This window comes from Phocoena sinus, chromosome 15 (genome assembly GCF_008692025.1).
Source record: "Phocoena sinus isolate mPhoSin1 chromosome 15, mPhoSin1.pri, whole genome shotgun sequence".
NCBI lineage: Eukaryota > Metazoa > Chordata > Mammalia > Artiodactyla > Phocoenidae > Phocoena > Phocoena sinus.
The window spans coordinates 68907387-68935311 of record NC_045777.1 but is presented as its reverse complement, the minus strand read 5'-3'; the positions used below and the strand labels follow the sequence as shown (position 1 = coordinate 68935311).

General features: G+C 42.8%; 1 protein-coding gene across 3 annotated transcripts in view; it reads right to left on the bottom strand.

Annotated features, from left to right (window-relative positions):
* The window catches only part of LCMT1 (leucine carboxyl methyltransferase 1), a 55111-nt gene that overhangs the window by 20093 nt on the left and 7093 nt on the right, over positions 1-27925 (bottom strand). For 2 of the 3 annotated variants that reach the window (XR_004345954.1, XM_032606747.1), the window contains exons 2-5: positions 15229-15320; positions 13041-13162; positions 6248-6324; positions 5286-5347 (exon numbers count right to left, since the gene is read on the bottom strand). Coding sequence is in view for 2 of the 3 variants with exons in the window: in XM_032606747.1 (XP_032462638.1) it covers positions 5286-5347; positions 6248-6324; positions 13041-13162; positions 15229-15320 (353 nt within the window). In the remaining variant the exon portion in view is untranslated. Of the gene's footprint in view, positions 1-5285; positions 5348-6247; positions 6325-12338; positions 12372-13040; positions 13163-15228; positions 15321-27925 lie in introns of all 3 variants that reach the window. The other variant, XM_032606746.1, reaches the window with a different exon arrangement.

Sequence of the window (27925 nt, the reverse complement as noted above, 5' to 3'; positions counted from 1 at the left end):
ATAAACAGAACTGCTGATATGTTTTTTAACCTAGAGTCATCATGAAAAACATACTGAGGCACTTAGTAAAGGAAGGTGGGCACGCACTCCTTGGCCTAACTCAGTGGTAGTACATCGTGGAGGTCTTCTGTGAAGACCAGACCACAGATGATTAAATCCGGGCAGGTGCTGAGAAGCTCCACACAGATGAACCCAACTCAGACTGCCAAGCTGCAGGATTGTGAGCTAAACAGACGGCTGTTTTTTTTGTTTTGTTTTGTTTTGCGGTACGCGGGCCTCTCACTGTTGTGGCCTCTCCCGTTGCGGAGCAACAGGCTCTGGACGTGCAGGCTCAGCGGCCATGGCTCACGGGCGCAGCCACTCCACGGTATGTGGGATCTTCCCGGACCAGGGCACGAACCTGTGTCCCCTGCATCAGCAGGCGGACTCTCAACCACTGCGCCACCAGGGAAGCCCCAGACGGCTGTTATTTTAAGCCACATGCTTTGCAGTGGTTTGTTACAGAGCAAAAGCTCATACAGGCTTTAATTATCTGCCTCATTCAGCTCACACCTATGAAAGGCAGGAGAAAGTGGAAGATTTACACAATGTAACATGGTAGTTACTTACTTACACACACACACACACACACACACACACACACACACACACACACACTCCACAGGGCATACAGGTCATGATCTCTTCCATCACCTCCAAGTCAGCATTTCAAGAGAGACGTGTTCCTACGTGCTACTGACCTGTAGTGAGTCCCATCAATCCCATTCATTATATGTCTTCAAAGACAGACTTATTATTAAGATTGCAAAGTGTTCTTTTAGATCCCCAGATTTTCCTAGAACATTCTAGCTTAAAAATAAAAAAGCTGGGATTGACATGTACACACTGCTATATTTAAAAAGGATAACCAACGGGGACCCACTGTATAGCACAGGGAACTCTGCTCAATGTTACGTGGCAGCCTGGATGGGAGGGGAGTCTGGGGGAGAATGGATGCCTGTACATGTATGGCTGGGTCGCTTTACTGTGCACCTGAAACCATCACAACGTCGTTAATCGGCTCTACCCCAACATAAAATAAAAAGTTTAAAAAATTAAAATAAAAAGCGTTGTAAATAAAGACAGCCTCAGGTGGATTTCTGGACCACACAGGAGTTTTGCTTGTTTGTCTGTCCATCTGTCCACCCAGGAATACTTACTGAGCTCTCATTATGTTCTGGGCACTGAGTCCTGGGAAGAAACTGATGAACAAAAAGGCACGGTCCTGCCCCCATGGAGCCTGCAATCCAGCAGGGAAGATGAAGAGTGGACAAGTGTGGGGAACACTACAAAGCGGGGTACAGCCTTTTGGGAGTGCATAACAGGGTCCCACCTCCCTTAGAAGAGAGTCCACACTACTTGGCCTGGCCGAGGAGATCCTGCATGATGCCGCCTCGCCTTCTTCAGCTTCATCTTGAGCCATGCACCCCTCCCCACTGCCAGCTCCAGTCACACTGGCCTTTCGGCTTCCTCGCATGCTCCTCCTTTCCCTAAGCTTGCCTTGTGCGAGACAATCTTTCCCCTACAGGGTTTGTCCTTCTTGCGGTTCAGCTGAGATACCTGACACCACTCTGCAATGCTTTGATTTGTTGCTCTTTTTACTTTATACTCAACCAGTTCCACATCGGAGTTGAGATGGATTACAAAGACACAAACATTCACTCATTCAAGCATTCAGGTATGTATTTATTCCATCAATAATCTCTGTGTGCCAGGCACTGTTCTAGGCGCTGGGGATATAGCAATGAACAAGATAGGAGAGGTCCCTGTGCTCTTGAGGCTTATTCCCTCAAGGAGGGAGAGACGGTGAATCATTAAACAAATGAAGAATCAAGATAGCATCAGAGTATTAAGAGCTATGAAGAAAATAAAAGAGGATGAGGGAAAACGGTGCCTAGAGTAGGAGGTGGCAGCTGAAGTGGGACATGGGTGATGAGATGGAGCCCATTAAGCAAAATTAGGGGGAAAGAGTTCCAGGTCAAGGGAAGAGGAAAGGTTTGAAGGTGAGAGCAAGCTTGGCACATTCAGAGGACAGCAGGAGGGCAGTGTGGTGAGATCATAGTTACTGTAGTCGAAAATAAAATCGGGGGACTTCCCTGGTGGTGCAGTGATTAAGAATCTGCCTTCCAACGCAGGGGACACAGGTTTGATCCCTGGTCGGGGAATTAAAATCCCACATGCCGCGGGGCAACTAATCCCGTGTGCTCTAGAGCCTGCACCACAACTAGAGAGCCTGAGTGCCACAACTAGAGAGCCCACGCGCTCTGGAGCCCGCACCACAACTAGAGAGAAGCCTGCGCACTGCAACGAAGAGCCCACGCACCACAATTAAAGATCCCACGTGCCGCAACTAAGACCCAATGCAGCCAAATAAATAATAAATAAAAATAAATATTAATTAAAAAAAGGAAAGAAAATCAGGAGGCATCAGACACCCAATTAACCATGTAAAGTTCAGCACTAGAAGGATTTAAGCAGGAAAGTAATAGAATCTGACTTACTTTAAGAACTCATCTTGACTTACTTTTCGTTGTGTGCTCATTTACATACTTTTAATTTCTTACCCTGTGCATAGTTCAGCTTAAGAAAACATCTATCATCAATTCTAAGATGCATATATTTTTCACATTTTAACATTTCTGAAACGTGGATGCATCTAACAGTCGATAATGTATCAGTTTAATTTGTCAGCACTTTTTCTCTCCTATTGATAAATAAATAGTGGTGATTCTTACAGCCCCAGGGGTTTGATGAAAAAGGGTAATTTTTAAATGAAATTTTTGTCAGTTTTATTATCATCTATCACTTTTCTCAGATTTTCATTCACGTTTTTATTTATTTTTATTCAGATTCCTTTCTCAGTATGATGGCAAGATCAAAAACTATTGATATAAAGGACAAGACTGGAAAATTTACCCACGTAACACACAAACACAAATTTAAAAAAACAAGCAAAAGACTAACAAAAAAATATACAATAAAAAAAGTTGACAAGAGACTTCCCTGGTGGCACAGTGGATAAGACTCCACGCTCCCAATGCAGGGGGCCCAGGTTCAATCCCTGGTCAGGGAACTAGATCCCACATGCATGCCGCAACTAAGAGTTCGCATGCCACAACTAAGGAGCCCACAAGCCACAACTAAGGAGCCTGCCTGCCACAATTAAGGAGGCCTGGAGCTGCAACTAAGGAGCCCAGGTGCTGCAACTGAGGACCCGGCGAGCCGCAACTAAGGAGTCTGTGAGCTGCAACTAAGGGAGCCCGCCTGCTGCAACTAAGACCCAGTGCAACCAAATAAATATAAATATATAAATAAATACTTTTTAAAAAAAAGTTGACAAGAGGTTTTTATCAAAGAACATATCTGTATGTTATAAAGCATTCCTATAAATTGAAAAAAAAAAGGCTGGGGGGAAACAACGCAACTGAAGAAAAAAATGGGCAAAGGAAATGAAAAGGCAATCTACAAAGAAATTCCTAAAGGCCAATAAAACTATAGAAAGATACTCCATCTTGCTGGACTCTAAGCATTCAAAGTTATATAAAATTTTAAAACAATGGGACATTGTTACAGCCCATCAGACTGGTAGAAATTTTTAAAAATGATAATATCCAGCGTTAGTGACGGTGTAGAGAAAGAGAATCCTCATCTACTCTTAATGAAAACATAAATTAATAAAATGTTCTTGAAGATCAGTTTGGTAGCAGCTATTAAAATTCACAATGTACAATTCTTTGAGCTAGCAACTCCTGCAAATACACACATATATATGTGTTTTCTACAACACTGTTGAATATAAAAATATAAAAAGGCAGCAATCTAAATGACCATCAGTAGGGAAAAGATTAAATAAAACAGAATTTCCATGCAGAGGAGTACTGCAAAGCCATTAGAAATAATGAGGTAGATTTATATATTCTGACATGAAAAGACAGCCATGATTTACTAGGACATGAAAAGAGCAAGTCACAAAACAGTATGTATAAATTATTTATTTTATTAAAATTACATATAAACCTATATTTATATATAGAAGTATAGATCCATTCGTTCAACAAATATATGTTACACTACAACACATATTTATTCAATGTGTATATACATTCATTCAACAAAAAATTATTGAGCCTTTTATGTGCCACGCACTGGATTATATCTGTGTGTGTACTTTATTATGTGTGATATTTACCTTTCTCTGGGTATACTGTTCACCTGCAGTAGAAAATACTCTGAACACTGGTTATCTCGGGTGGGAGGAGGGATTATGGAAAGTCTTTACTTTCTACTTCATATATTTCTACATTGATGGATCAGAGTCCTAGCAAAGTACTAGCACATTCATTGCAGATAATCATTCTGACACCAAATACATAGAAAATTACGGTAGCAAAACTGTACAGAAAGCAAATAGGCCAGCAAATGGCAAAGCCTGAACAGCTTCTACTCACAATTTGTATAAGGGAGACAAAGGACGGGGGAGAGATCATTTTCTGTGGAAACTTTATTGGGAATCTGATCACTAGGAGGATGACTAAAGCACTGTGGTTGTGTAAAAGAGGAAGCGCATCTAATCGTCTGCTGTTTGCTGTGCTATCTGTGTCGACCATCCGAGAAGGCCATCCTCTCTAAGCATGTTTTCTGACCCAAATTATTAATAAGGCCCTGGAACCTCTCTGTCAGATAGAGACTGAAAACAATGGAAGATTCTGGAAGAGTTTTACCATAATTCGAAAGGCTTAGAAATGAGGAAAGTGGTGTTGTAAACATTCGTAATTAAAACTTGAGGGGAAAAACTGACTGCAGGGGCCAAGGAGGTGCCATAAACCAGGAAGCAGGTCAGGTGTAAGACAAGAGGGAGTGGTGGGGTCAGAACTGGAGAAGACACGACCCTTCTAAATAAAGCGGCCACTGCTCAATGACTGCCATGTAGGAGCTAGATGTGATTTTTCCAAGCAAAACTGAAAATCAAGACTTTCATGAAAAATCTCCCATTTTTGAAATGTTCACAACTAATTTAAATTCTTTTTAAAGAGTGGGGACCTATGGACATCTAAGAAGAGTCACATCAAAACTGTTTTAAATTCCTTCATGGTAACTGTGGTGGAAGTGAAAATGTATCAGCAGAAGGATACGTGTATTCGCGCGCACGCACACACACACACACACCATCTTTAAAAATAAAAGGGGAAAAAGAGCAAAAATTGTTATATAGCCCAGGTTGTATTACTTAGGTTAAGGATACTTACCCATTTGAAGTGTGTCCTCTGAATGTAAGTCTAAAATGGGTTTTGATAGGAGAGGTTTCAATCTGCAGAAGGTGATAAAAAGAAAGGCGAGTCAAGCAGCTCATTTACTGCTAAAATGCAGACAGCCACCACAGACATGGCAAATAGGTATCACTACTATTCAAAGGCAGGGCCACGCCAAAGGGTCATCTGTTTAATCACATTTGACCCTAGGCACGTACAGTAAAAGTCCAGGGGATACAAGTCAGTTAGGTCAACTAAGCTTTACATGGAGAATCTGATATCAAATCACAAACTGATCATGACATACGTACTTAGAAACAGCTACAGACAGGCTAGCAAGAATTTTCCAAATGTTCCAGTGTTTTTAGTAACATTTATGTGATAACTCTCCCAATCAAAAATATGCAAGAAAACAGGGAATTCCCTGGTGGTCCAGTGGTTAGGACTCTGTGCTTCCAATGCAGGGGACACGGGTTCGATCCCTGGTCGGGGAACTAAGATCCCATAGGCCGAGCCCAAAGTAACTGATTAACTTCAGCCTCCCATTCATTCATTCAAAGAATATTTACTACACATCTATTCTGGGTCAGGCACCTTTCTATACCCTGACGATAAGTAAGCAAAATACACATAGAAATACAGATTAATACACAACATTGTTAATCAACTACAATCCAATATAAATTTTTAAAATTCTGATTATTAATCTACTCTAGGTCATTTTTTTAAATGTTCAGAGAAACTACATGAACGGATAGAAGAGTCACAAAGGAGGGTGTATTTCATGTTGAAGACTGCACGATATGTTCGAATGAGTGTCCCAGGGGCAAGAAAGAGGGAGGAGGGGATGAAAGGAAAGCAGTGCCCTAAAATGAGGTCTCCTGCCTCAGACCTGCCGTCTACCAGGATCTGGTTCTGAATCTCACCATGCTCTTGCTTCCGGCCAAAGCCACACTTACTTGATGCTGTGCAGCTTTCTCGTGACTATCATTGGAAAGTCGATTTCAAAATATTTACTTGGTAGAAGATCTTCATCCTGAGAAAAAACACACAGTAATCTTTCTATAATTATTTATTACTCATACATTTACCTATCATCTTCATGTACCAAGTGCTAGGGCCTGAAGAGCAATGGGATGCTTACGGATTTAAAATCAGGGGAATGATATGGTAAGAAATGTACTTTTCAAGTTATTTGGTCTCGGCATAAAGAACAAATGGAGGGAAAAAGGAGATTATTGTAGCTGTCCAGGAGCCAAGTGATGGGGAGCCTGAATCAGGGGAATGGTCACTGGGATGTTAAGAGGTAGACTGGAAGCAGGACATAAGAGTATTTCTCAAAAAAGCAGCTTGATATGCTCCACAACAAGAGAAGCCACCGCAACGAGAAGCCCGCGCACCGCGACGAAGAGCAGCCCCGCCCTGCCACAACTAGAGAAAGCCCGCGCGCACCAACAAAGACCCAATGCGGCCAAAAATTCATTCATTCGTTCATTTTTTTTTAAAAAGCAGCTTGGGACCTATTAGAGAGGGTCAAGAAACCAATGTGGTGGGTTGTGACCAGCAGTTTGGAGATGAACTAGAATAAAGTAGCAAATGTCAGAAAGCATCATGTGGAATGAGGGATACATTTATTTTTTTCTGTGATAGTGGAGAATAGTGGGGTGGTAAACAGCAGGCACTCTGGAGCCTGGAGGGACAAGGTTCAAATCCCAGCTCCACCACTTGTTTGCTGTGAGGCCTTGGGGAAGTCACTAAACTGCCTGGGCCAAGGTTTCCTCATTTGAAAAGTAGAGAAAATAACACCTCATAGGGTTGTGCGGATTAATGAGGAAATACGTGAGTGAACTCAGAACAGGGCCCGCCCTTAGTAAGTACCATGTGTGTGCCCTTATTATTTACAGACATAGGTACACAGACGTGGGTCCTGGCTAGGGATGTACAGTTATTTTTTACTGTGGCTGCAGTTTTAAAAAGTGTGAAACACACACACACACAGCCCTGCTTCCCCCTCACGCTTTTTTTTTTTTTTTTTTTTTTTTTCTTTCGGTACGCGGGCCTCTCACTGTTGTGGCCTCTCCTGTTGCGGAGCACAGGCTCCGGACGTGCAGGCTCAGCGGCCATGGCTCACGGGCCCAGCCGCTCCGCGGCATGTGGGATCTTCCCAGACCGGGGCACGAACCCGCGTCCCCTGCATCAGCAGGCGGACTCTCAACCCCTGCGCCACCAGGGAAGCCCCCCCACCCTCGTGCTTTTCCTAGCTTAGTCGGTGGCTACACCCCCATCCAGTCACCTACTGGTCATGCTAGAATTCTCCAGCTCCTCCTCCCTGTCCAATCAATCCCTCAGCCTGAATGTACACAAATGTCAGATCACTATGTAATACATACTATGCAACTAACATAGTATTATATGTCAAATCATATGATATCGCTTATATGTGGAATCTAAAAACAATGATGCAAATGAGCTTATGTACAAAACAGAAATAGACCCACAGACAGAGAAAACAAACTTATGGTTACCCAAGGGGAAAGGGGGGAGGGATAAATTAGAGGAGTTTGGGATTAACATACACACTACTATATATAAAACAGATAACCAACAAGGACCTACTGTATAGCACAGGGAATTCTACTCAATATTTTGTAATAACCTATAAGGGAAAAGAACCTGGAAAAGAATAGATATCTATATGTATGTCTGTATCTCTCTCTATATATATAACTGAATCACTTTGCTGTACACCTGAAACTAACACAACATTGTAAATCAACTATACTTCAATTAAAAAAATTATGTCAAGTATTGATATATTTCAATTAAAAAAAAAATCACTCAGCCCAGCTGACTATTCTCAAATGCATCCTCTCCTCCTCAGCTCTATTATCACCAGCTGTGAAGACTAAAACAACACCCCTTTCTGCCTGCAACAGCTCTTCACACCCCTAAGACTTAGCAAGAAACAAGGCACTCCATAACCTGCTACTCTTTTAATACCCTCATGCCCACCTGCACTTATATCCCAGAAATAGAGAGCTACTTATTTAAAAAGAGGAAAGAAAAAGAAAGTTGCTGATATCCAGAACCTGGTGGTGGCTTCTTTGGTGTAGGATGGGATAAAGAAAAAGGAGGGGTAAGGATGTTTCCTTGTTTCTGATGAGCAGACTGGCAGGTAAGAGCACCATTTACACAGACAATAACTAGAGATGAAGGACAGGTCGGGAGGGGCAGCAGATCCACCCCCCTCCCCCCACTGAGGACAGAATGATGGGGGCAGAAATCATGAGGAAGCAGTTCCTGGTAGGAAGGTGACCCCTAAGGGCAAGTAACAGAATTGGGAGATCCACCCACATGGAAAATGTTCCTCAGTTAAATTTTCAGGGGATCTGGTCTGGGGGAAGGAGGGGAAGGACAGAGAAGGAAGGAGGAAGAGAAAAAGAAAGAAACAAAACAAAGGGACAATACGGTTTCTTGACATCAGAGGAGACCTGGACTCACCACCTTCAGCTGTTCACTCTTGGAATTGCAACACATACCTACTACCTGACTGCAGAGCAGGGCTATGTAAAAGCTATCTGAAGATATTGAGAGGATGTGTTTAAAGGATACACAGAAATAACTTTCTCTAAGAAATTCTACAACACCTTTCAAGAACTTTTACTCACAAGGTATAGAGTGTTAAGAACAGTCTAAAATTCCAGAAGACCACAAGGACAATCAAAAGCAAATAAATGAAGGACAGCACAGTGTCCCACATCTCACACAGGACTTCTGACTTTTTTTTTAACATCTTTATTGGAGTATAATTGCTTTACAATGGTGTGTTAGTTTCTGCTTCATAACAAAGTGAATCCGCTATACGTATACATATATCCCCGTATCTCCTCCCTCTTGCGTCTCCCTCCCACCCTCCCTATCCCACCGCTCTAGGGGGACACAAAGCATCAAGCTGGTCTCCCTGTGCTGTGTGGCTGCTTCCCACTAGCTATCTATTCTACATTTGATAGTGTATATGTGTCCATCCCACTCTCTCACTTCATCCCAGCTTACCCTTCCCTCTCCCCGTGTCCTCAAGTCCATTCTCTACGTCTGTCTTTATTCCTGTCCTGCCCCTAGGTTCTTCATAACCATTTTTTTTGGATTCCATATATATGTGTTAGCATACGATATCTGTTTTTCTCTTTCTGACTTACTTCACTCTAAGACAGACTCTAGGTCCATCCACCTCACTACAAATAACTCAATTTCGTTTCTTTTTATGGTTGAGTAATATTCCATTGTATGTATGTGCCACATCTTCTTTACCCATTCATCTGTCGATGGACACTTAGGTTGCTTCCATGTCTGGGCTACTGTAAATAGAGCTGCAATGAACATCGTGGTACATGACTCTTTTTGAATTATGGTTTTCTCAGGGTAGATGCCCAGGACTTCTGACCTTTTAAAGAGCTTTCCCAGGCACTCGTGCACTTGATCCTTATGAGAATTCTGAATAAGGGGTAACCGAGGAAGGAAAGCTTACAAAAGGCGCACCTGGAACTCTTAAGAAACAGACATCCTCTTTCTCCACTTTCAGAAACGGGCAAAGTGGCTCCGGCAAGGATGCTTCAACTCCTTATTCCACGATTCTCTGCGGCCCTCTGACACTCCACTCCCAGGTAGCTCGCATGGCACAGGAGGCAGGGGAGATACCCAAGGCAGGGCACAGCCACCAGGGGGAAGCCAGGAACAGCCACGAGGAAGGGTGGCCCTCAGACTCCAAGATCCAAGGTAGTCGACCACTTCACAGGCGGCCAAAACTGAGACTGCTTCCCCTCCATACCCGACCCTTTGGTTGTACAGAAACAGAATTCAAGAGACACCAAGAAGTGAGGCCACTTAAAGGGTTTCACTCACCCTTTACTCTTTGCTCATGATGATACCAGCTTTCCCTGGCCCTGTTTTTGCCTGCTGCCTGAAGATGAGTCTTCGGCTGTCCAGTCTTGGGCCCCTGAGATTATACAGAACAAGCTCACACGGTAGTGGCCCCAGAAAGCCTGTGACTCGCAACTAAGTCTCTGCTGGTGCAGCAGGGGGGCCATCCCAGGTGGAAAGAGCACGAGACTATAAGATGGATGGACACGACTTCCCCTGCTCTTTTATAGAGGCACATACAGCTCTAAAACAGGGATTGACAAACTTTCTGGAAAGAGTCAAAAAGTAAGCATTTTAGGCTTTGCAGGCCATAATGGTCTCTGTTGTAACTACTCAGCCCTGCTGTGAGAGCCATAGATAAGATGTAAATAAATGGGCATGGCTGTGTTCCAATAAAACTTTATTTACAAAAATAGGTGGCTGGCCAGATTTGGCCTGTGCAACCTCAGCTCTAAAAGAGCAAACAAGGGAATTTCCTGGCGGTCCAGTGATTAGGACTCCGCCCGTCCACTGCAGGGGGACGGGGTCTGATCCCTGGTCGGGGAACTAAGATCCCACAAGTACGCAAGCGGCCAAATAAAAAATAAAAATTAAAGGCAAACATCAAATCGGGGGGAAAACTCACAACAAAATGGAAAAGACAAAAAATAATAATAAAAGAGCAGACAAGGGTTTCCCTGGTGGTACAGTGGTTAAGGGTCTGCCTGCCGATGCAGAGGACACAGGTTTGTGCCCCGGTCCGGGAAGATCCCACATGCCGCAGAGCAGCTGGGCCCGTGAGCCGTGGCCGCTGAGCCTGCGCGTCTGGAGCCTGTGCTCCGCAACGGGAGAGGCCACAACAGCGAGAGGCCCGGATATTGCAAAAAAAAAAAAAAAAAAAAGAGCAAACAAGCATAATTTTAAAAAAAGAGAAACTTTAGATTTTTAAAAATGCCTTTGGATCAATACAATTATCAATAAAACAAAAAAACTTCCACAAAGGACTTTAAGGCCCTGTGCTACTCCCCTTCCTCTCACCTTTGACAGAGAACCTTTTTCTTGGAAGGGGCACATAAGACTCGGTGTACCTGGCTCAGAAATTAAAATCTCAGATTTATTCATTATTAATCCACCTACAAGATGAGGAAAAAAACCAAACCATATGACCAAGTCAAAAGGGTAAAAAGGAGGGATTTCTCCAGCAGCCCCTGTAGTGCTGGCAGTGCACACACTCTTACACTACATTCTGTTCCAGTTGCTTCCACCACACCAGGGTCATGGCATTACAGAGGCACAATCGACCCACAGAAAAAACTCTCCCTGAACAACCACAGAGCTGTGTGCAGAGGAAAGAGGAAGGAATTGGGAGTCTGAAGAGCTGGAGCCAATGTTGGTTCCACGTCCTAATGCCACTGGCTGTCCAATTTGGGGGAAGACACAGACTTTCAAAGCCGCACTTCCCTCAGATGTGTAAGCTCCCCCGCCCAACACAGCTCTTGTGTTAACTAATGATGTCATATATGTAAACGCACTTCATAAATGTCAGTTATCTCATCTAGACGGAAGAATGCAGAGGCAAACGATACCAGGGCCATGTTGAGGACACTGATTCTCAAGTAACAGAAAGACTGGGAGCTCTGATGACCAAAGACCTTCTTATCAGGTGAGCTAATTAGGGACAAAATAGATAATGCAGGTGGAGTTATGCTTATATACTCTCATCTATCTTGGTCTACGCCTGCAAGAAATCTGGAGAGGGGCTTCCCTGGTGGCAGAGTGGTTAAGAATCCGCCTGCCAATGCAGGGGACACGGGTTCGAGCCCTGGTCCAGGAAGATCCCACATGCCGCAGAGCAACTAAGCCCGTGCGCCACAACTACTAAGCCTGCGCTCTAGAGCCTGCAAGCCACAACTACTGAGCCTGAGTGCCACAATTACTGAAGCCCGCACACCTAGAGCCCGTGCTCCGCAACAGGAGGAGACACTGCAATGAGAAACCCACGCACTGCAAGGAAGAGAAGCCCCTGATCACCACAACTAGAGATAGCCCGCGTGCAGCAATGAAGACCCAACACAGCCAAAAACAAATTAAGTAATTATTTTTTAAAAAGAAATCTGGAGAGACGCACATACCCATTACTACCACATGACTGACCTGATAGAAGAACCAAGAAAAATCTGTACAAACCTACAAAAAAAAGAAAAAGAAAGAAACTGCAATCAGTGAGATATTTGTAGGGAAAAGGTTTGGCAATAAAATCCAGCCCAGGAATCAAAGACCAGAACTTTAGTCCTGGTTCTGCCACTGACTAGACCCAAGTTTCCTTTCCTATGAGTGAGTATAATTACACCTGCCCTTGAACCCAAATAGAACAATTGAGGCATCAAATCAGAGAATGACTACAAAAGGGCTTTGCATCATGTTATCATTACCCAGCCTTGCAAACCTCCAAATGTTACCTAAGACACCGCGATGCCGACAATAAAATCTTAAGTTATCGTCAAAATTACAAACGCAAGTGTTCTTTTGTCTCAGCAGTTCCACGGGTAGAATCCTTGCTCCTTCTCCTGGTACACTGCCACATATGCAGGGGAAATGTACCCAAGAATGTTTACTATAACCCAGTTAGTAGCAGCAAAAGGTGAGAAACCACCCACATATCCTCACTGGGGCTCTGGTGAGATGAAGTACAGGGATGAAGGCAGTTGTGGGGCTGGAGGGCTGCAAAGCGAGGTGGGAGACAGGCTGCCACCGCACTGCATTTTAATCTTTCCTTTACGCTTTTGAACCAGGTGAATGTCTTCAACACATTAAATTTAAACAACTGGAAAGAGAAAATGGGAAATTTTAATTTACCTTTAACCTCCAGAAGGTGGTATCCATCCCAGCCCCGAGGTTTAGAATTTGACAATTACATTCTGTCTTCCGTAGAAATGCCTTTATAAGCTGGCTGACGCCATGGACTCGAGCAAAATATCCTAAGAGACAGACAGAGAAGCAAGCTATCACTCGGTGACGACAGAAATAATCCCTGCAAAGCCCATGGTGCTAGGGAGAGCAAAACTACACTTTGCCCTTCTTCAGGGTCAGCGTTTATCTGCAAACTTCATGGGAGAAATAATGACTTTCAAACTCTCTTCCATTTTTTTTTTTTTTTTAAAAAGCTGGTTGAACAAAAATAAGTACTAGCTACTTAATGGTGGAATTAACGATCTGAAGAAAAATAGTGTCCTATACTTTTACTTAGGAAAGACAAGTGTTTTATATCAAAACATCTGATCTAAATGCTTCTCTTGTAAATGTGCTTTTTCACAGCTCTAGGGAAAGCTAATTAGTACCCTGATAAAACTCAAAACTGCAAGGGCGTGTGGGAAATAATATTTTTAGGTCAGGAAATTGGGCAGATGAATGTCAGTCAAAGCAAAGAAAGCCATGCTTCTTATCTTGTTCCTTTCACCTCCATCTTGTCTGGGTTAGAGCCTCTGTGTTTATAAAATGGCATCGCAGACAGTGGGAGGAGAAACACCAGCAAGTGGTGGCCTAATTAATGGACTTGTTAAGCTCTGGGGTGGGGAGCTGGGACAAAGGAGATGGGAAACCCAGAAGGGAGACAGGAAGACAGCATCTGTCTTGTTCTAAAGGCCTGTTGCTCAAGGTGTGACCTTTTTTTTTTTTTTTACGCGGGCCTTTCACTGTTGTGGCCTCTCCCGTTGCGGAGCACAGGCTCTGGACGCGCAGGCTCAGCGGCCATGGCTCACGGGCCCAGCCGCTCCGCAGCATGTGGGATCCTCCCGGACCGGGGCACGAACCCGTGTCCCCTGCATCAGAAGGCGGACTCTCAACCACTGTGCCACCAGGGAAGCCTGAGGTGTGACCGTTTTAAGAACAAAATTTGAGAGTAGCATTTAGAAACTTTATTGCCATTTGACAGACAAATTTTATGTCTGGTGAGTGTGCTAATAAATAATTCAGGGAAATTCCCTAGCGGTTCAGTGGTTAGGACTCTGCGATTCCACTGCAAGGGTGCACGGATTTGATCCCTGGTCAGGGACCTAAGGTCCCGCATGCCATGCAGCATCGCCAAAAAAAAATTAATTAATTAATAAAATAAAATAATCAATTTGATAATCCCTACCTTATAAATAAATAAATAATTTGGGCTTGTGTCTACATTTCATTTTCCTAGTAAATCACCTTTATTGTATATTACAGAATATCATCCACAATGGATTCAACTTGGGAGAAAAAAATATGTCTTCACCAAAGATGTTTGGGAAGCGCTCTCCTTCTGGGCTGGAGGTCCCCAATCTGCAAACCGGGAGAGGAAGAAGGAAGGGGGGCTGACATGTTGCCTGGGGCACCGAGCCAGTTGCCATGGTGGGTCCCTGTCTCTGGAACATTCGCTGGGAAATCTGTCTCAAGAGCTGGGGAGGGAGGCTTAAGAAAGGCCTCTTAAGCAGGCCTTGCCCAATCTAACTGATGCCTGGATTCACCCTCAGCTCAAAGTAACTACCATGTCCTTCTTCTCAGGAACAACCATTTACAAATTCCTTTGCCCTTCTTATAGAACCCACCTACGGGACCCATCTTTAGGGCCTAGATTCCCCACACATATAAGAATTACGTTCATTGGTCAGTTTCTCAATCTAGCTGAAACTAAGTCATCCTCCTATCTCAACTCCTTCGACTTCCTTGATGGAAATTACTTGCAGAACCTAATAGTGTTACTAGCACTTTAACTGGGCAACAACAACAAAAATAATCCCTTATGTGAACAGACAGCTTGCAGTAAAAGATATATAAATGGCTTTTATAGTAAAAGATATGTAAATGGCTTTTATATTACTGTAAAAACCATTTTTCATGTATCAGGTGAACAAAGATGAAGTTTCATAATACACTGTGCTGGTGAGGAAGTTGGGAAACAAGCACTTTCATACACTGTTGAAGACAGTACACCCCGGAACTCTCTTTTTAAGAATGAATCCCTAAAACCTCAGGCCTCTCAGCTGATGAGATGTCGGGGAGGGAGATGGTCACTTGCCTCTGTTAATTTCCGGGGCCTTCCTCTCTTTAGATAGTCTCACCAAATGCTGGATGTAAGGGTCCTGCCAGTAGCCAACGCTCACTGCAAACCTGAAAGAGATGAAAAAGGAAGCAGGTGAGTAGAGAGTAGGTTCAGGCCAGGTTCCACGGCCACGTTCCCAGGAACCAGGTCAAGGATCCACAGGAAATTCATTGACCTCAAAAGGCTAAATCATGCAAGTAGAGATCATCATACTAAGTGAAGCAAGTCAGAAAGAGAAAGACAAATACCACATGATATCACTTACATGTGGAATCTAAAAATATGATACAAATGAACCTATCTATGAAACAGAAACAGACTCATGGACGTAGAGAACAGACTGGTGGTTGCCAAGGGGGAGAGGGTTGGGGGAGGGCTGGAGTGGGAAGTTGGGGTTAGTAGATGTAAGCTATTATATACAGAACGGATAAACAACAGGGTCCTGCTGTAGAGCACAGGGGACTATATTCCATATCCTGTGATAAACCATAATGGAAAAGAATATATTTTTTTAAATGTATGTATAACTGAATCACTTTGCTGTACAGCAGTAATTAACACAACATTATAAATCAACCATACTTCAATTTTAAAAAGGCCAAATCACATTTAATGCTCCAGCACAAGCTTAAACAGACTCATCCATCCACCTCTGCATTCACATACACTGCCCATCACATTTCCCACCACGACCATTTCTTACCTCTTCCCCCTTATCGCTAATTCCTTTCCCAGGACCCTAAACAGCAAATAACCTCACCTCATACTTCATACAGAAGACCTGCAACCAATTATTCATTCAGCAAACTCACTGGCCAGAGCTAGTCAGATAACTTGGCTCAACCAAAAGTTTTGTGTCCAGGGGAAGGGAGACCCAGAAATATTTGGCAAACATCACTAACAACTACCAAAGTATTTCTCCTGACTTTGTATTAAATACCTGTCCTTTCATGTCCCTTAAGGAGGTCACAGTGGGGAAACTGGGAACAAATAAAACAGCTATAACTTGGAAAATGCTAGGGTAGCCCAAACTCTCTCTAACCCAGTCTACACTACAAGCAGTTAAAGTTGTAGTGTTCCAAGCCTAGGAGCTGAAGCCCTGATTACCACTGGAAGTCTCCTGGCAACCATGAGTGGAACCAGCCTTAGGACAAATGAGAAGTCAGGGAAGGAAGCTGGATCCCTAAGGCCACGCCACACCCCTGTGGGCCTGGAGCCTTCTCTACCTGGCAACAAATACTTAGTGAGATAAGAAACATCTTTACCACTTAAGTCAAATTGAGTCAGGCTTCTGTTACTTGCAGTCTTAAGCATCCTAAGTGATATCCTGAATAATACATCCATTTCCATGTTGCTTGATAAATAAGCTGAAACTTAAGGTGGCTGGGTGTGTGTGTGTGTGTGTGTGTGTGTGTGTGTGTGTGTGTGTGTGGTGTCACCCAGCTAAGTTCTAAGCTCCCAGAGCACAGATTACATCTTTCCTTTTTTCATATCTACCAACAAGGCTTACTGCTGCCTTGACAGCAATAGGTGCTGAATTCTGCACAAACATGCCTCCTCCAGTCTCTCGCATCCATAGACACCCACAACAAAGCACATATGTTCAACTACTCAAGGCAGCATCTCAACACAGAAACACACAAAGTACTAAGGAACACAATTTGCTATAAGCCCAGACTGCCCAAGGAAAACAGCAGACCCACAGAGTTTTACAAACAAACTTGCCCAGTTGTCTAAAATAGTGCTTTCCAGGAATTCCCCAGCGGTCCAGTGGTTAGCACTCTGCGCTTTCACTGCTGAGGGCGAGAGTTCAATGCCTGGTCGGGGAACTAAGATCCGGCAAGCCACACAGCAAGGCCAATAAAATAAAATAAAATAAAAGAGTGCTTTTCAAACAATGAGTTGTGACCCATTCATATCATAAAATCGATGTAATAATTTGCAAATCTCCCTTTTAGAAAATGAAGTAGAACAGAGTAAAACAGAAAATAGCAGCATCATTCCACATTGTAAGAGTGTTTTGTGAAGCTTTTGTTTCAAGTGTGTGTTGGGGGTACAAGTGCCGAGAAAAATGTGCTCTCACTGTGGGTGGCAGTTTGAGGAACGCTGATTTCAAAGGAATCATCTCGCGCCATCTAGTGGTAAAAGCCATATCTGCAGTTGAAGCAACAACGGTAGACCAGTGATGAGAACACGCCTCGAACAATTTAAAGCTTGGAAGGGACCTTAGTCAAGCTCAACATCCAGAGCAAGAATCCTTTGGAAAACATGGAGCCACTGTTGACTACTGCCCACAGAGAAGGCACTCACCCCACTGCGAAGAAACTCGAACTGCTGAAAAGCTCATCAATTTGCCCCCCTCTAAGTGTTCCTTGCTGGATTTATCAGTGCCCTCTCGGAAAACAAGGAGCAGTTTCTATTCCTCCCAACTCTGCGTTATCAGTTGAGTTAATATTATTGATTTGGTCTAGCAATATTTATTGAGCGTCTGCTAAGTGCCAGGCATAGGGTTACAGTGGTGAACAAAATAGAGAAGGGACAGAGACAAAGACAGAGATTATGACAAACGAGGGATATAATGGTATGGCGGATGGAGGACCTACTTTAGAGGTGAAAGGGAAGACCTCTCTTAAAGGACATGGCTGAGTCGAGTCCTAGAGAATTAGGGAAAGGCAGCTGTGCAAAAGGCATTCCAGGTAGGAGGAAGAGCAGATACAAACACTTGGGGGTGGGAGTGCACGTGGAGTGTTCTAGTAGCAGGAAGTAGGCAGGGCAGCTGGAGAAGAGTAAGAAAACAGGAGAAACTGGAGAAGACGTTGGAGAGAGAAGCAGACTCAGGTCACACAGGGCCTGGCAGGAGCCTGGGATGGATCTCCACAACACACTGGACGCGGTCAGTGATGTGCAGCAGTACAGAAAGGTGGGGAGATGCCTGGACATAACACAAGGACCCCCGATCATTTGGGGATGTGTCTGGACATAACACAAGGACCCCCAATCATTTGGGGAGATGCCTGGACATAACACAAGGACCCCTGATCACTAGTTCCCATGACTCCTACTTCCTAATTTTTCCAACATGTGTCTCTTTGCAGTCCTCAAATCTAGATGACTGCCAGTGGTTTCCATGCCTCTGAGGAAAAAGGCTCACTGCTTTGCCTGTGAGAGTGGCCAAGATAAAAGGACGTACAACACACTGCTGCGAAGAAGGAAGAGGGTGCTGCTGGGCATTGCTGCTGGGAGCTCTGAAGGGAGGCGGGCACCACGATTCAGCCGAGCAGATTACAGGGCACCCACACAATGAGTACTAACCAGTCATCTGAAACATAAATTAGAAGAACTGGGGACGGCAAGAGGTTCATGAAACATAGGCTATATTTCGTTACATCCAGGACACCACCAATTGTAAGACTGAAAAAAGAAATTAAAGGGACTTCCCAGGTGGCACGGTGGTTAAGAATCTACCTGCCAATGCAGGGGACACGGGTTTGATCCCAGGTCCGGGAAGATCCCACATGCCGCAGAACAGCTAAGCCCATGCGCCACAACTACTGAGCCTGCGCTCTAGAACCCACGCACCACAACTACGGAGCCCACGCACCACAACTACTGAAGCCCGCATGCCCTAGAGCCCGTGTGCCGTAACTACTGAGCCCGCACTCTGCAACAAGAGAAGCCACCGCAATGAGAAGCCTTCACACCACAAGGAAGGGTAGCCCCTGCTCGCCGCAACTAGAGAAAGCCCACACACAGCAAAGAAGACCCAACGCAGCCAAAAACTAAAACTAAAAATAAATAAAGAAAATAAAGAAAAAAGAAGTTAAAAAACACTGCCAATTAATGTTTTTCTTATCGTTTAGAATTTTAATTTTGTGGTTACTGAAAAAGCTCCTTCATTGGGACAGGGTGTCATCATCTCTCTCTCGTACAGACAGAAAAAGGAAAAGGTGAGTGAAGTAAGCTGCTAAGACTTCACTTTCAGGATGTCTGTGCCTCTCGACACAATATCAACCTCCATGCCATCGAGGGTGTTAGCCAGGATACATTCCTTAACAGATCTCCACAATCCTCTCTGAGATTTTCTTCCAAGCAGCTAACCCTCACCCTGGAAGTTTTGATACTGGCTCTTTCTTGATCTCATTAGAAGGTATCAAGGGATGATTTTCAACAGCAATCAGGATCTGGGTTCTTTCTTCAAATGGCCCTTAAACAGTATGTGGACTAAAAGCACCAGGGACTGTGGTCACTGCTGCCCAACCATGCCATGCCAGCAGAAACAACCTCCATGCCTGCTTGCACAGGTAAGGACACCTCTAACAGACTTGACAGTGTCTGCAGGACACATTGAGAGTAAGTCACATCTGATTTCAGAGAAGTTAAAATGCAAGACCATGTGTGTCGCAAAATGGCTCAGATAGTATTGTCACATCTATACGTATAACTGAAATCACTTTGTTGTACACCTGAAACTAACACAATATTGTAAATCAACTATACTTCAATTTTAAAAAATAGTATTGAACTGTGAGGAACCACCATTGCCTATGATGGCAAGGGACTCGCCAGATGTCAACATTTAGCAATGGAATAGCTAACAAGGGAGGAATATTTGCCTTTTTTTTTTTTTTGGCTGTGCTACACATGTGGAATCTTAGTTCCCCGACCAGGGATCAAACCCGCACCCCCTGCAGTGGAAGGGCGGAGTCCTAACCACTGGACCACCAGGGAAGGCCCAATATCTGCCATTTTTAAATGATGTTATTCTATTTCTTTTTAAACTAAATTAATTATTTCCATCAAAAAGATAGAATTGTCTTCACAACAAGAGCAACAGTAAGTTTGGATTTCATAAACAAACATACAAGGCAAATATTACACTAGGAAAAATATTTGTAACAGGTCACAAAGTGCTAATATCCTCACAATATAAAGGACTCATAAATTAATATGGGAAAAAACTAATATTCCAGAAGAAAAAGAATGGGTAAAGGACAAAAATGAACCATTCACAAAAGAAGAAAAACTGACCAATGAACATACAAAAAGCTCAGCCTTATCAATGATTAAAAAAAAAGCAAAATGAAAATGAAAGCAAAAACAAGAGCGCAGTACTGCTCTTATCAAATCAGCAATAAAACTCTTTTTTAATAGAACCTGGCTTTGGAGAGGAATGAGGAAGAGGGCCCTGGAGCACCAATGTCCAAACTGGAAACTGGCACGGTCATGCTTCAAGGCACCGTGGCAACAGGTAGAAGAAGCCAGAATAACGTGCGAACACAATAGCCAAAGAGTCCCACTTCTGGGATTTTATCCTTAGGAAATAACCAAGAATGAACACAAAGTTTTTTTTTTTTTTTTTTTACAAGAACGCTGTACCTGGAGTTATAGTATCAGGTCGACAAAACAGGCCACAAGATTATACGGACAGGACATTCCCAAGTTTGTTAGAATGAACGTACACATATATATAAAGACTGCCCAGAGTAGATACCAAAATGTTAATAGTGGTTATCTCCACACCCCAATACTGTGCACCTAGTTCTGTCACTTCCACGATCGTCCTCTGTTTCCCAAATCCAGAGAACATCCCTTCCATTTGAATATCTTGATTTCATGTTTCAAACCCAGAATCAGAGAATCAAACATCTCAGATCTGGAAAGACCTGAAAGATTCACTCAATCTTCATTCAATCACTATTGCTTTCAAAATGTCCATGACACTCACATACCACCTGTTCAAAGTAATGTCTTTTTTTAACATTTATTTCATTGAAGTGTAGTTGATTTACAATGTGCTAACTTCTGCTGTACAGCAAAATGATTCAGTTATACATATATATTTTTTTTTCATATTCTTGTCCACTATGGTTTATCACAGGATATTGAATATAGTTCCCTGTGCTCTACAGCAGGACCTTGTTGTTTAACCATCCTATATATAACAGTTTGCATCTGCAACCCCAAACTCCCAATCCTTCCCTCCCACGCCCCCTCCTTCCCAATGTAATATGTCTTTAAATAAACTCAATTTTCTTAGTACTCAGGTCTGATGTGCTACCTAATATTTTCTTCTAACACACACTGTAACGAATACCTAACCATTAACATTTAAAACATCTATCTGTGTACCGCCTAAAACCATCTCACATTCCTCTCATGGGAAACAGCGATCTGGCCCAACCACCAATTCATTAAAGAGACATTTACTGATTCTGTCCTATTTACATAAGTATCAGCTGCAACAATGGGAAATTCATGTGAAGTTGTGAAACGCCTTCCAATAGGCATTTCTTCATCTGAGGATTCAGGGACCGGGAAAGGCCCTCCCTGGTCTCCCTGACTATGAGGGTCGAGGCTGGAGCTGGTTTGTTTCACTTCTCCTGAACACTGACTGTGTGCTTACCGCGTGCCAGGCATCATTCAAATGCTTGACAAATAGGAACACATTGAGCCCTTGTAACAACCCTAAAGTAGTTTGCCCAAGCTGTGGAACCTTTAGGGAAATTAACTGCTTTACAAACCTACCTACCCACCTGGATTTAGATCCCTCCCCAAACACTTTAGTGCTTAAATGATACATATCTATCGTGTGTGTGTGTGTGTGTGTGTGTGTGTGTGTGTATGTATGTGTATTGCTTAGCTGCTTATAGATACATATGTATCTGTATGTATGTAAATCTGTATATATGCAACTGCAGAAGTCAACCGAATATTCTCAGCACTAATTTTCAAGTTTGGGATTTTAACTGCATACTTCTTGTGGTCCTCTAATTTTTAATTTTATTGTTGTTCTTCTACATCTTTTAGTTTCGATTTTTGGTTTCTATTTCCTGTTGGTTTTATTCTTGGTTTATAAATGGAAGATAGGAAGCAAAGTCTTAAGGTCAATAGACTCTGTACCTAAACAGAGTTCGGATTTGCTTCCTTTCTTGGGAGCTCTTGAAAGCTTCTTTTTGTTTTCCTAAGCAGATCGGCAGACCTTAAGTGTTCAATCATCTAAAAAACTGGGCCTGAATAACTAAGAAGACTCACAGGCTAGTTTCCTCCCAAAGGAGACTACTGGTATTGCCTTTTGGCTTCATCTAACATCCAATTACTTTACAAGTAATATGATCTACAATCTACTGTCTCTCTTGTAAGCAGTCACTGAACAGTGGTCAAAGCGTAAACGGAAAAGGAACCTACATTCACAGAGAGTGAAATAAGTAGAAGAATCAAATCAGTCCCCTTGGTACAATGTCCCATATCTAACTTTTTAACCAAAAAAACAGAAAATGTAATTAATAAAATTAATACAGAACACAGTAACAGGATGCCATGGACCTGAATAATGCTGATGTACTTTTGAAAAAAATAAAACATTTAAGAACCTGTATTCTGAATATTTCCTCCAGTCTGAGGCTTGCCTGCTCATTTTCTCAGTTTATCTCTTTTTCCTTTGTAGTTAGTACTTTTTGTGTTCTACATACTAAATATTTACCTACCCAAGGCTGCCAAGGTATTCCCCTATGTTTTCATACAGAAGCTTTACGGTTCTAGCTTTCATATTTAGGTTTATGGTCCATCCCAAATTAGTATGTGTGTACAGAAGGAGGTCAGTGTTCATTCTGTTTCCACTTGAATATCCAGTTGATCCAGAATTATTGGTTAAAAAGACTTCACTTTTCCCCACTGAAATGACTTGGCACTCGGGGCAAAAATCAACTTACAGCACCGGTATAGGTCTATTTCTGTTTCATTGATCTATTTTTCTACCTTTATGCAAAGACCACATTGTTTTGATCACTGTAGCTTTACAGTGGGTCTTAGAAATCAGTAGATTAAGCAATGTAAGTTCCCCAACTTCATCCTTCTTTTGAACATTTTTTTGGGCTACTCTAGATTTTTTGTGTTTCCATATACATTTTAGAATCAATTGTTAAGTTCTTCCAAAAAGATGGCTAGGGTTTTGACTGGGATTTAGACAGTTGGTTTTTTCAATGCTATTGTAAATAATATTTAAATTTTTCACTTTCCTATATGTGTACGTATATTTACAACACATCTATCTGACAAACGGTTCCTATACAGAATATATAATGAACTCCAACAAGTCAAAATCAACATTATCATCATTAGTGAAAATGGGCAAGGGCTTGAACAGACAATTCACAAAAGAAGATGCAGGAATGGCCAATAAGCACACAATAAGTATACATCTGTCACCAGGGAAATGCTATTTCAGACCTTAATGAGATGCTATTTCACACTCACTAACAATGCTGAATGTTTAACAAGGATATGGAGCAACTGGAGTTTTGATACATTGCTGGCGGGAAGTGTAATCTGATAAACCACTTTGGAAATTAGTCTGGCAGTTAAATACATACCCACCCTATGACTAAGCAATTCTACTCCTAGATATCTATCCAAGAAAAATTCAGGCTTATATAAGAACGTTCATTGCAGCCTATTCACCATGGCCAAAAACTAGATACGACTCAAATGTCCATCATCAGGTGAATGGATGAACAAATCGTGGTACATTCATACAACACAAAAAGGAGCAAACTATTTTACCCTGACAAAGATTCTCTCCTCGACCAAACTCTAGCCAGGCTCCTCTGAGACCTCCTCTACTAGGCATCAACCTTGGCCTATAGTATAAAGACCTGAGCAAACATTAACATAGCTCCTAACAGCTCAAGGCCACACCACTAGGGTGTCTCTAGTGCCCCTTAGCATGCCTGCCTGAGAAAACTCAAGGCTGCCAAAAGAACTTACTGTTGGTTCCAGGCAACACCTAAAGATAGGGCCTCCCTGTCTCCCAGCTAGCAAATCCAGATGGTTTCTGCTGGACCAACACTCCCTTTTCCCATTTTCTGTATTTTTTTCTCTGATTCTACTGAATCCCTGCTCGCCCCCCTCCTTCCTCCCTCATTTGCCCTTTAAAACACCCTCTGTACAAATCAGAGTTGAGTTTAGTTCATGCTGGATTCTTTTCCCTGTTGCAATAGTTATTGTTGATTAAAATCTGACCTTACCACTTTAGCATCCAGCTTTATCTGTGACAACGGGTGTTTATCTTTGACAACGTGTACAACATGGATGAATCTCAAAGAACATCTTGAGTGAAAGACACAAAAAGAATGCATACTGTATGATTCTGTTTATATGACATTCAAGAATAGGCAAATCTACGGTAGCCTGCAACAGAAAATGGTTGCTGGGGGGCAGGGGAGTGGTAATGAGACTAACTAGAGATAAGGGAACTTTCTGGAGTTTCAGAAATATTTTGTATCTTGTTTCGGGTGGTGGTACATGGATATATGCAACTATCAACACTCATCAAACTGAACATTTTATTCTGTATAAATTATCTCCCTCTCCCCATTCCCCTTCTCTCCTAAGAATACCTGAGGAAATTCCAGAAGGAAAAAAAAAAGGTGAGGGATATAGCACATCCTCCAAGTTCCCTTTCCAATATCCATTCACCCTTTCTTCCTAAGAGGACCCCAATTTTGTTTGAGGCATCAATCTGCCCTATTGGAAATTCTTACCTCCCCACACTTTCCTGCACCCAGGAGTGGAGCCGTGTGTCCTAATGATGGCTAGTGAGAAGTACACAGAAGTCTACAGGGTTGGGCTTCCCAAAAAGCTACTGCTTTCCTGACGAAAATGGGCAGATTCAGACACATACATGGCTCTTGCTAGTATCCCTTCCTTTGCTTTCTTCCTGGAGCACAGCTGCTCAAACAGACTAAAAAAATTCTGATAACCCTGCTACAAACCTATCCTCACCCTGTGAAGCAAGCTGTGGGAGCTCTGAATCAATTCACAGCTGAGTAACTTTGTGAGTCGAAAATTTTCAGACATCAAAATGGAAAAAAAAAAAACAAAAGCGATTTCAACTGGAAGTCAAGAAATGACAACCAAGGACCTACTGTAAAGCACAGGGAACTATACTCGATGTTGTGTAATAATCTATAAGGAAAGAGACTCTGAAGAAGAATATAGATACATATATATACACACACACACATATATATATATGGATAACTGAATCACTGTGCTGTACACCTGAAACTAACATGATATTGTAAATCAACTATACTTCAATAAAAAAAAGAATGACATATGCACTGCTGTGTTAAAGTATATATAAGAATTTAGTATACAAGTGACATTTCAAATCAATTGGGAAAATAAGACCATTCAATAGATGATGTAGGAACAAATGGCTAATAATTTGAGACAAAATTAAGTTAAAACTGCTACCTTATAATGTCCAAAATAATAAGTATAGATGAATGATCTAAGCATAAAAGCCAAAACCATAGAAGTGCTAAAAGAAAACGTTATAAAGATTGAGAATGGCCTTTAAAAGCTTTACCCCAAAACCACAAGCCATAAAGTTAGATTGTCAGATTCTATACCCTAAAGCGTCACCATTTCTGTATTATGAAATGTACAGTACAAGCTATATTGAAAGACAAGCAACAGCTTGAGAGAAAATGCTGCAACAAATACCAAGGTAAAGGATTACTATTCCAGATACAAAAGGTTCTTAAAAACCAATAATAAAAATACAAATAACCGAACAAGAAAAAGACAACAACCCAGTAGGACAGCAACGTGGGAAAGAGGATTCACACAGAAAATATCAATGAGTGTGTGAGCAGTCAAAAAATGCTCAGTCTCACTCGTGATTTTAGGAATACAAATTAAGAACAGGTGTTATCTTCCACCTGCCAGTTGGTGAACAATCTAAGAGACTGAGAATGTTCCATGATTAGCATTTCCGTTCACCATAGGTTAAGAATGGAAACGGATTATCATCTCCTTGGAGGACCATCTTGCAGAAGCTTCTCCCCTGAAATCTGTCTCACGGGAAAACTCAAACACGTGTGCAAAGATGCTCATCACAGCATGATTTTTTTTTTTTTTTTTTTTGCGGTACGCGGGCCTCTCACTGTTGTGGCCCCTCCCGCCGCGAGGCACAGGCTCCGGACGCGCAGGCTCAGCGGCCATGGCTCACGGGCCCAGCCGCTCCGCGGCATGTGGGATCCTCCCGGACCGGGGCACGAACCCGTGTCCCCTGCATCGGCAGGCGGACTCTCAACCACTGCGCCACCAGGGAAGCCCCCACAGCACGATTTTAAGAACAAAATCATAACCACCTAAATGCTGACCAAAAGAAGAGTCAAATCAGGTACAACCACACTGTAGAATACTGTGTAGCCAATAAAAAGAATGAGGCAGATCTGGGCGAAGTTACATGTACGATACGTTCACAGTAGGCTCTTGAGTGGGGAAAAAGTACAGTTGACCCTTGAACAACGTGGAGGTTAGGGGTGCTGACCCCCATGCAGTAGAAAATCCAGGTACAGCTTTACAGTTGGCCCTCTGTATCCTCGGTTCCGCACCTGCAGATTTGACAACTTTGGATCGTGTAGAACGGTATTTAATGAAAAAACACTCTGCCTGCATAAGTGGACCTGTGCAGTTCAAAGCCATCTTGCTCAAGAGTCAACTGTACTCACCTTTCTCATTTAAAAAATTAAGCTTTTAAGAGAGGGGAAAAAAAAGATGTGATATTACTATTTGAGATCTAAGATCACTACCTTTCGCAAATGTTTTCCAAAATCTAATGTTTTCCTTTTATTAAAAAAAAAAATGGGGGCGATAAAACATCCCCAGTTTATTTGACCTTTTTGATGGGCAAGGTTGGCAGCTAACGTTATCCTCCACAGTATGTTCTAGTTCTAAAGTGACATGTCTTCTCTGGGAGTGGAAATTACCTTGGCACCTGCCTTCAAAGTATTTCAGATCAAAATCTTAGCCCTGCTCTCTGGGGCATAGCTGTGAAGATGCAATCAGTGTGCTGGAGAGGCCAGGGCCCTCGGGAAAACGCTGGCTTTCCTGAGAGGTGATCCTGTGTCCTGCTTTCACGACGGGGTAGCGGGGGACATCTGTCGATTCGGTTGAGAAATCAGATGAACGTCTATTATTTGCACAGTAGAATTTCAGCCTTACAGCCCCTGGTCTGGCTTCTAACACATACGGGCCACTGAAAACCAGTTAAACAGAAAACCAGAATTTTTAAGACCTCATCAGGAAATATAATCTTGAACATTTGCATTCGGGTCTAATCAGTTTAGCCATCCGACAGATAATTATTGTGTGTCTACAATGCGAATGGCACTAAGGTAGACGGGTCCCTGCTTTGTGTTGTTTTCATTCTGGTCGAAGGGACAGACATTAAACAGCATGTCTGAACTACAACTGGGCTGATGACCACAAAGGAGACGCACAGAGTGTTATGAGAACACGGAACAGAGGCTACGTCTTGTCTGCAGGGGCCAAAAAGGCCTCCTTGAAGGAGCCACACCTGAGATAAGCCAAAAATCTTGGCGTCATCTTCGACTCCTCACCGTACATCCAATCCGTCAGTACATTCTATGAGCTTGACCTTCAGTGTACCCAGACTTTAACGGATTCCCAGCACCTCCACCACCACCGTCCTGAGCCAAGCCCCCAGCATCTCTGACTTGGGGTATTCTGAGAGCACATCTCCCTGCCTGCATGCTGCCCCCTACAGTCTGTTCTCACCAGAGACGCTGAAGGGATCCTGTTCAAACCCAAGTCACCTTCATCTTCCAAGTCCCCCAGCGGCTCCCATCTCACTCAAGAG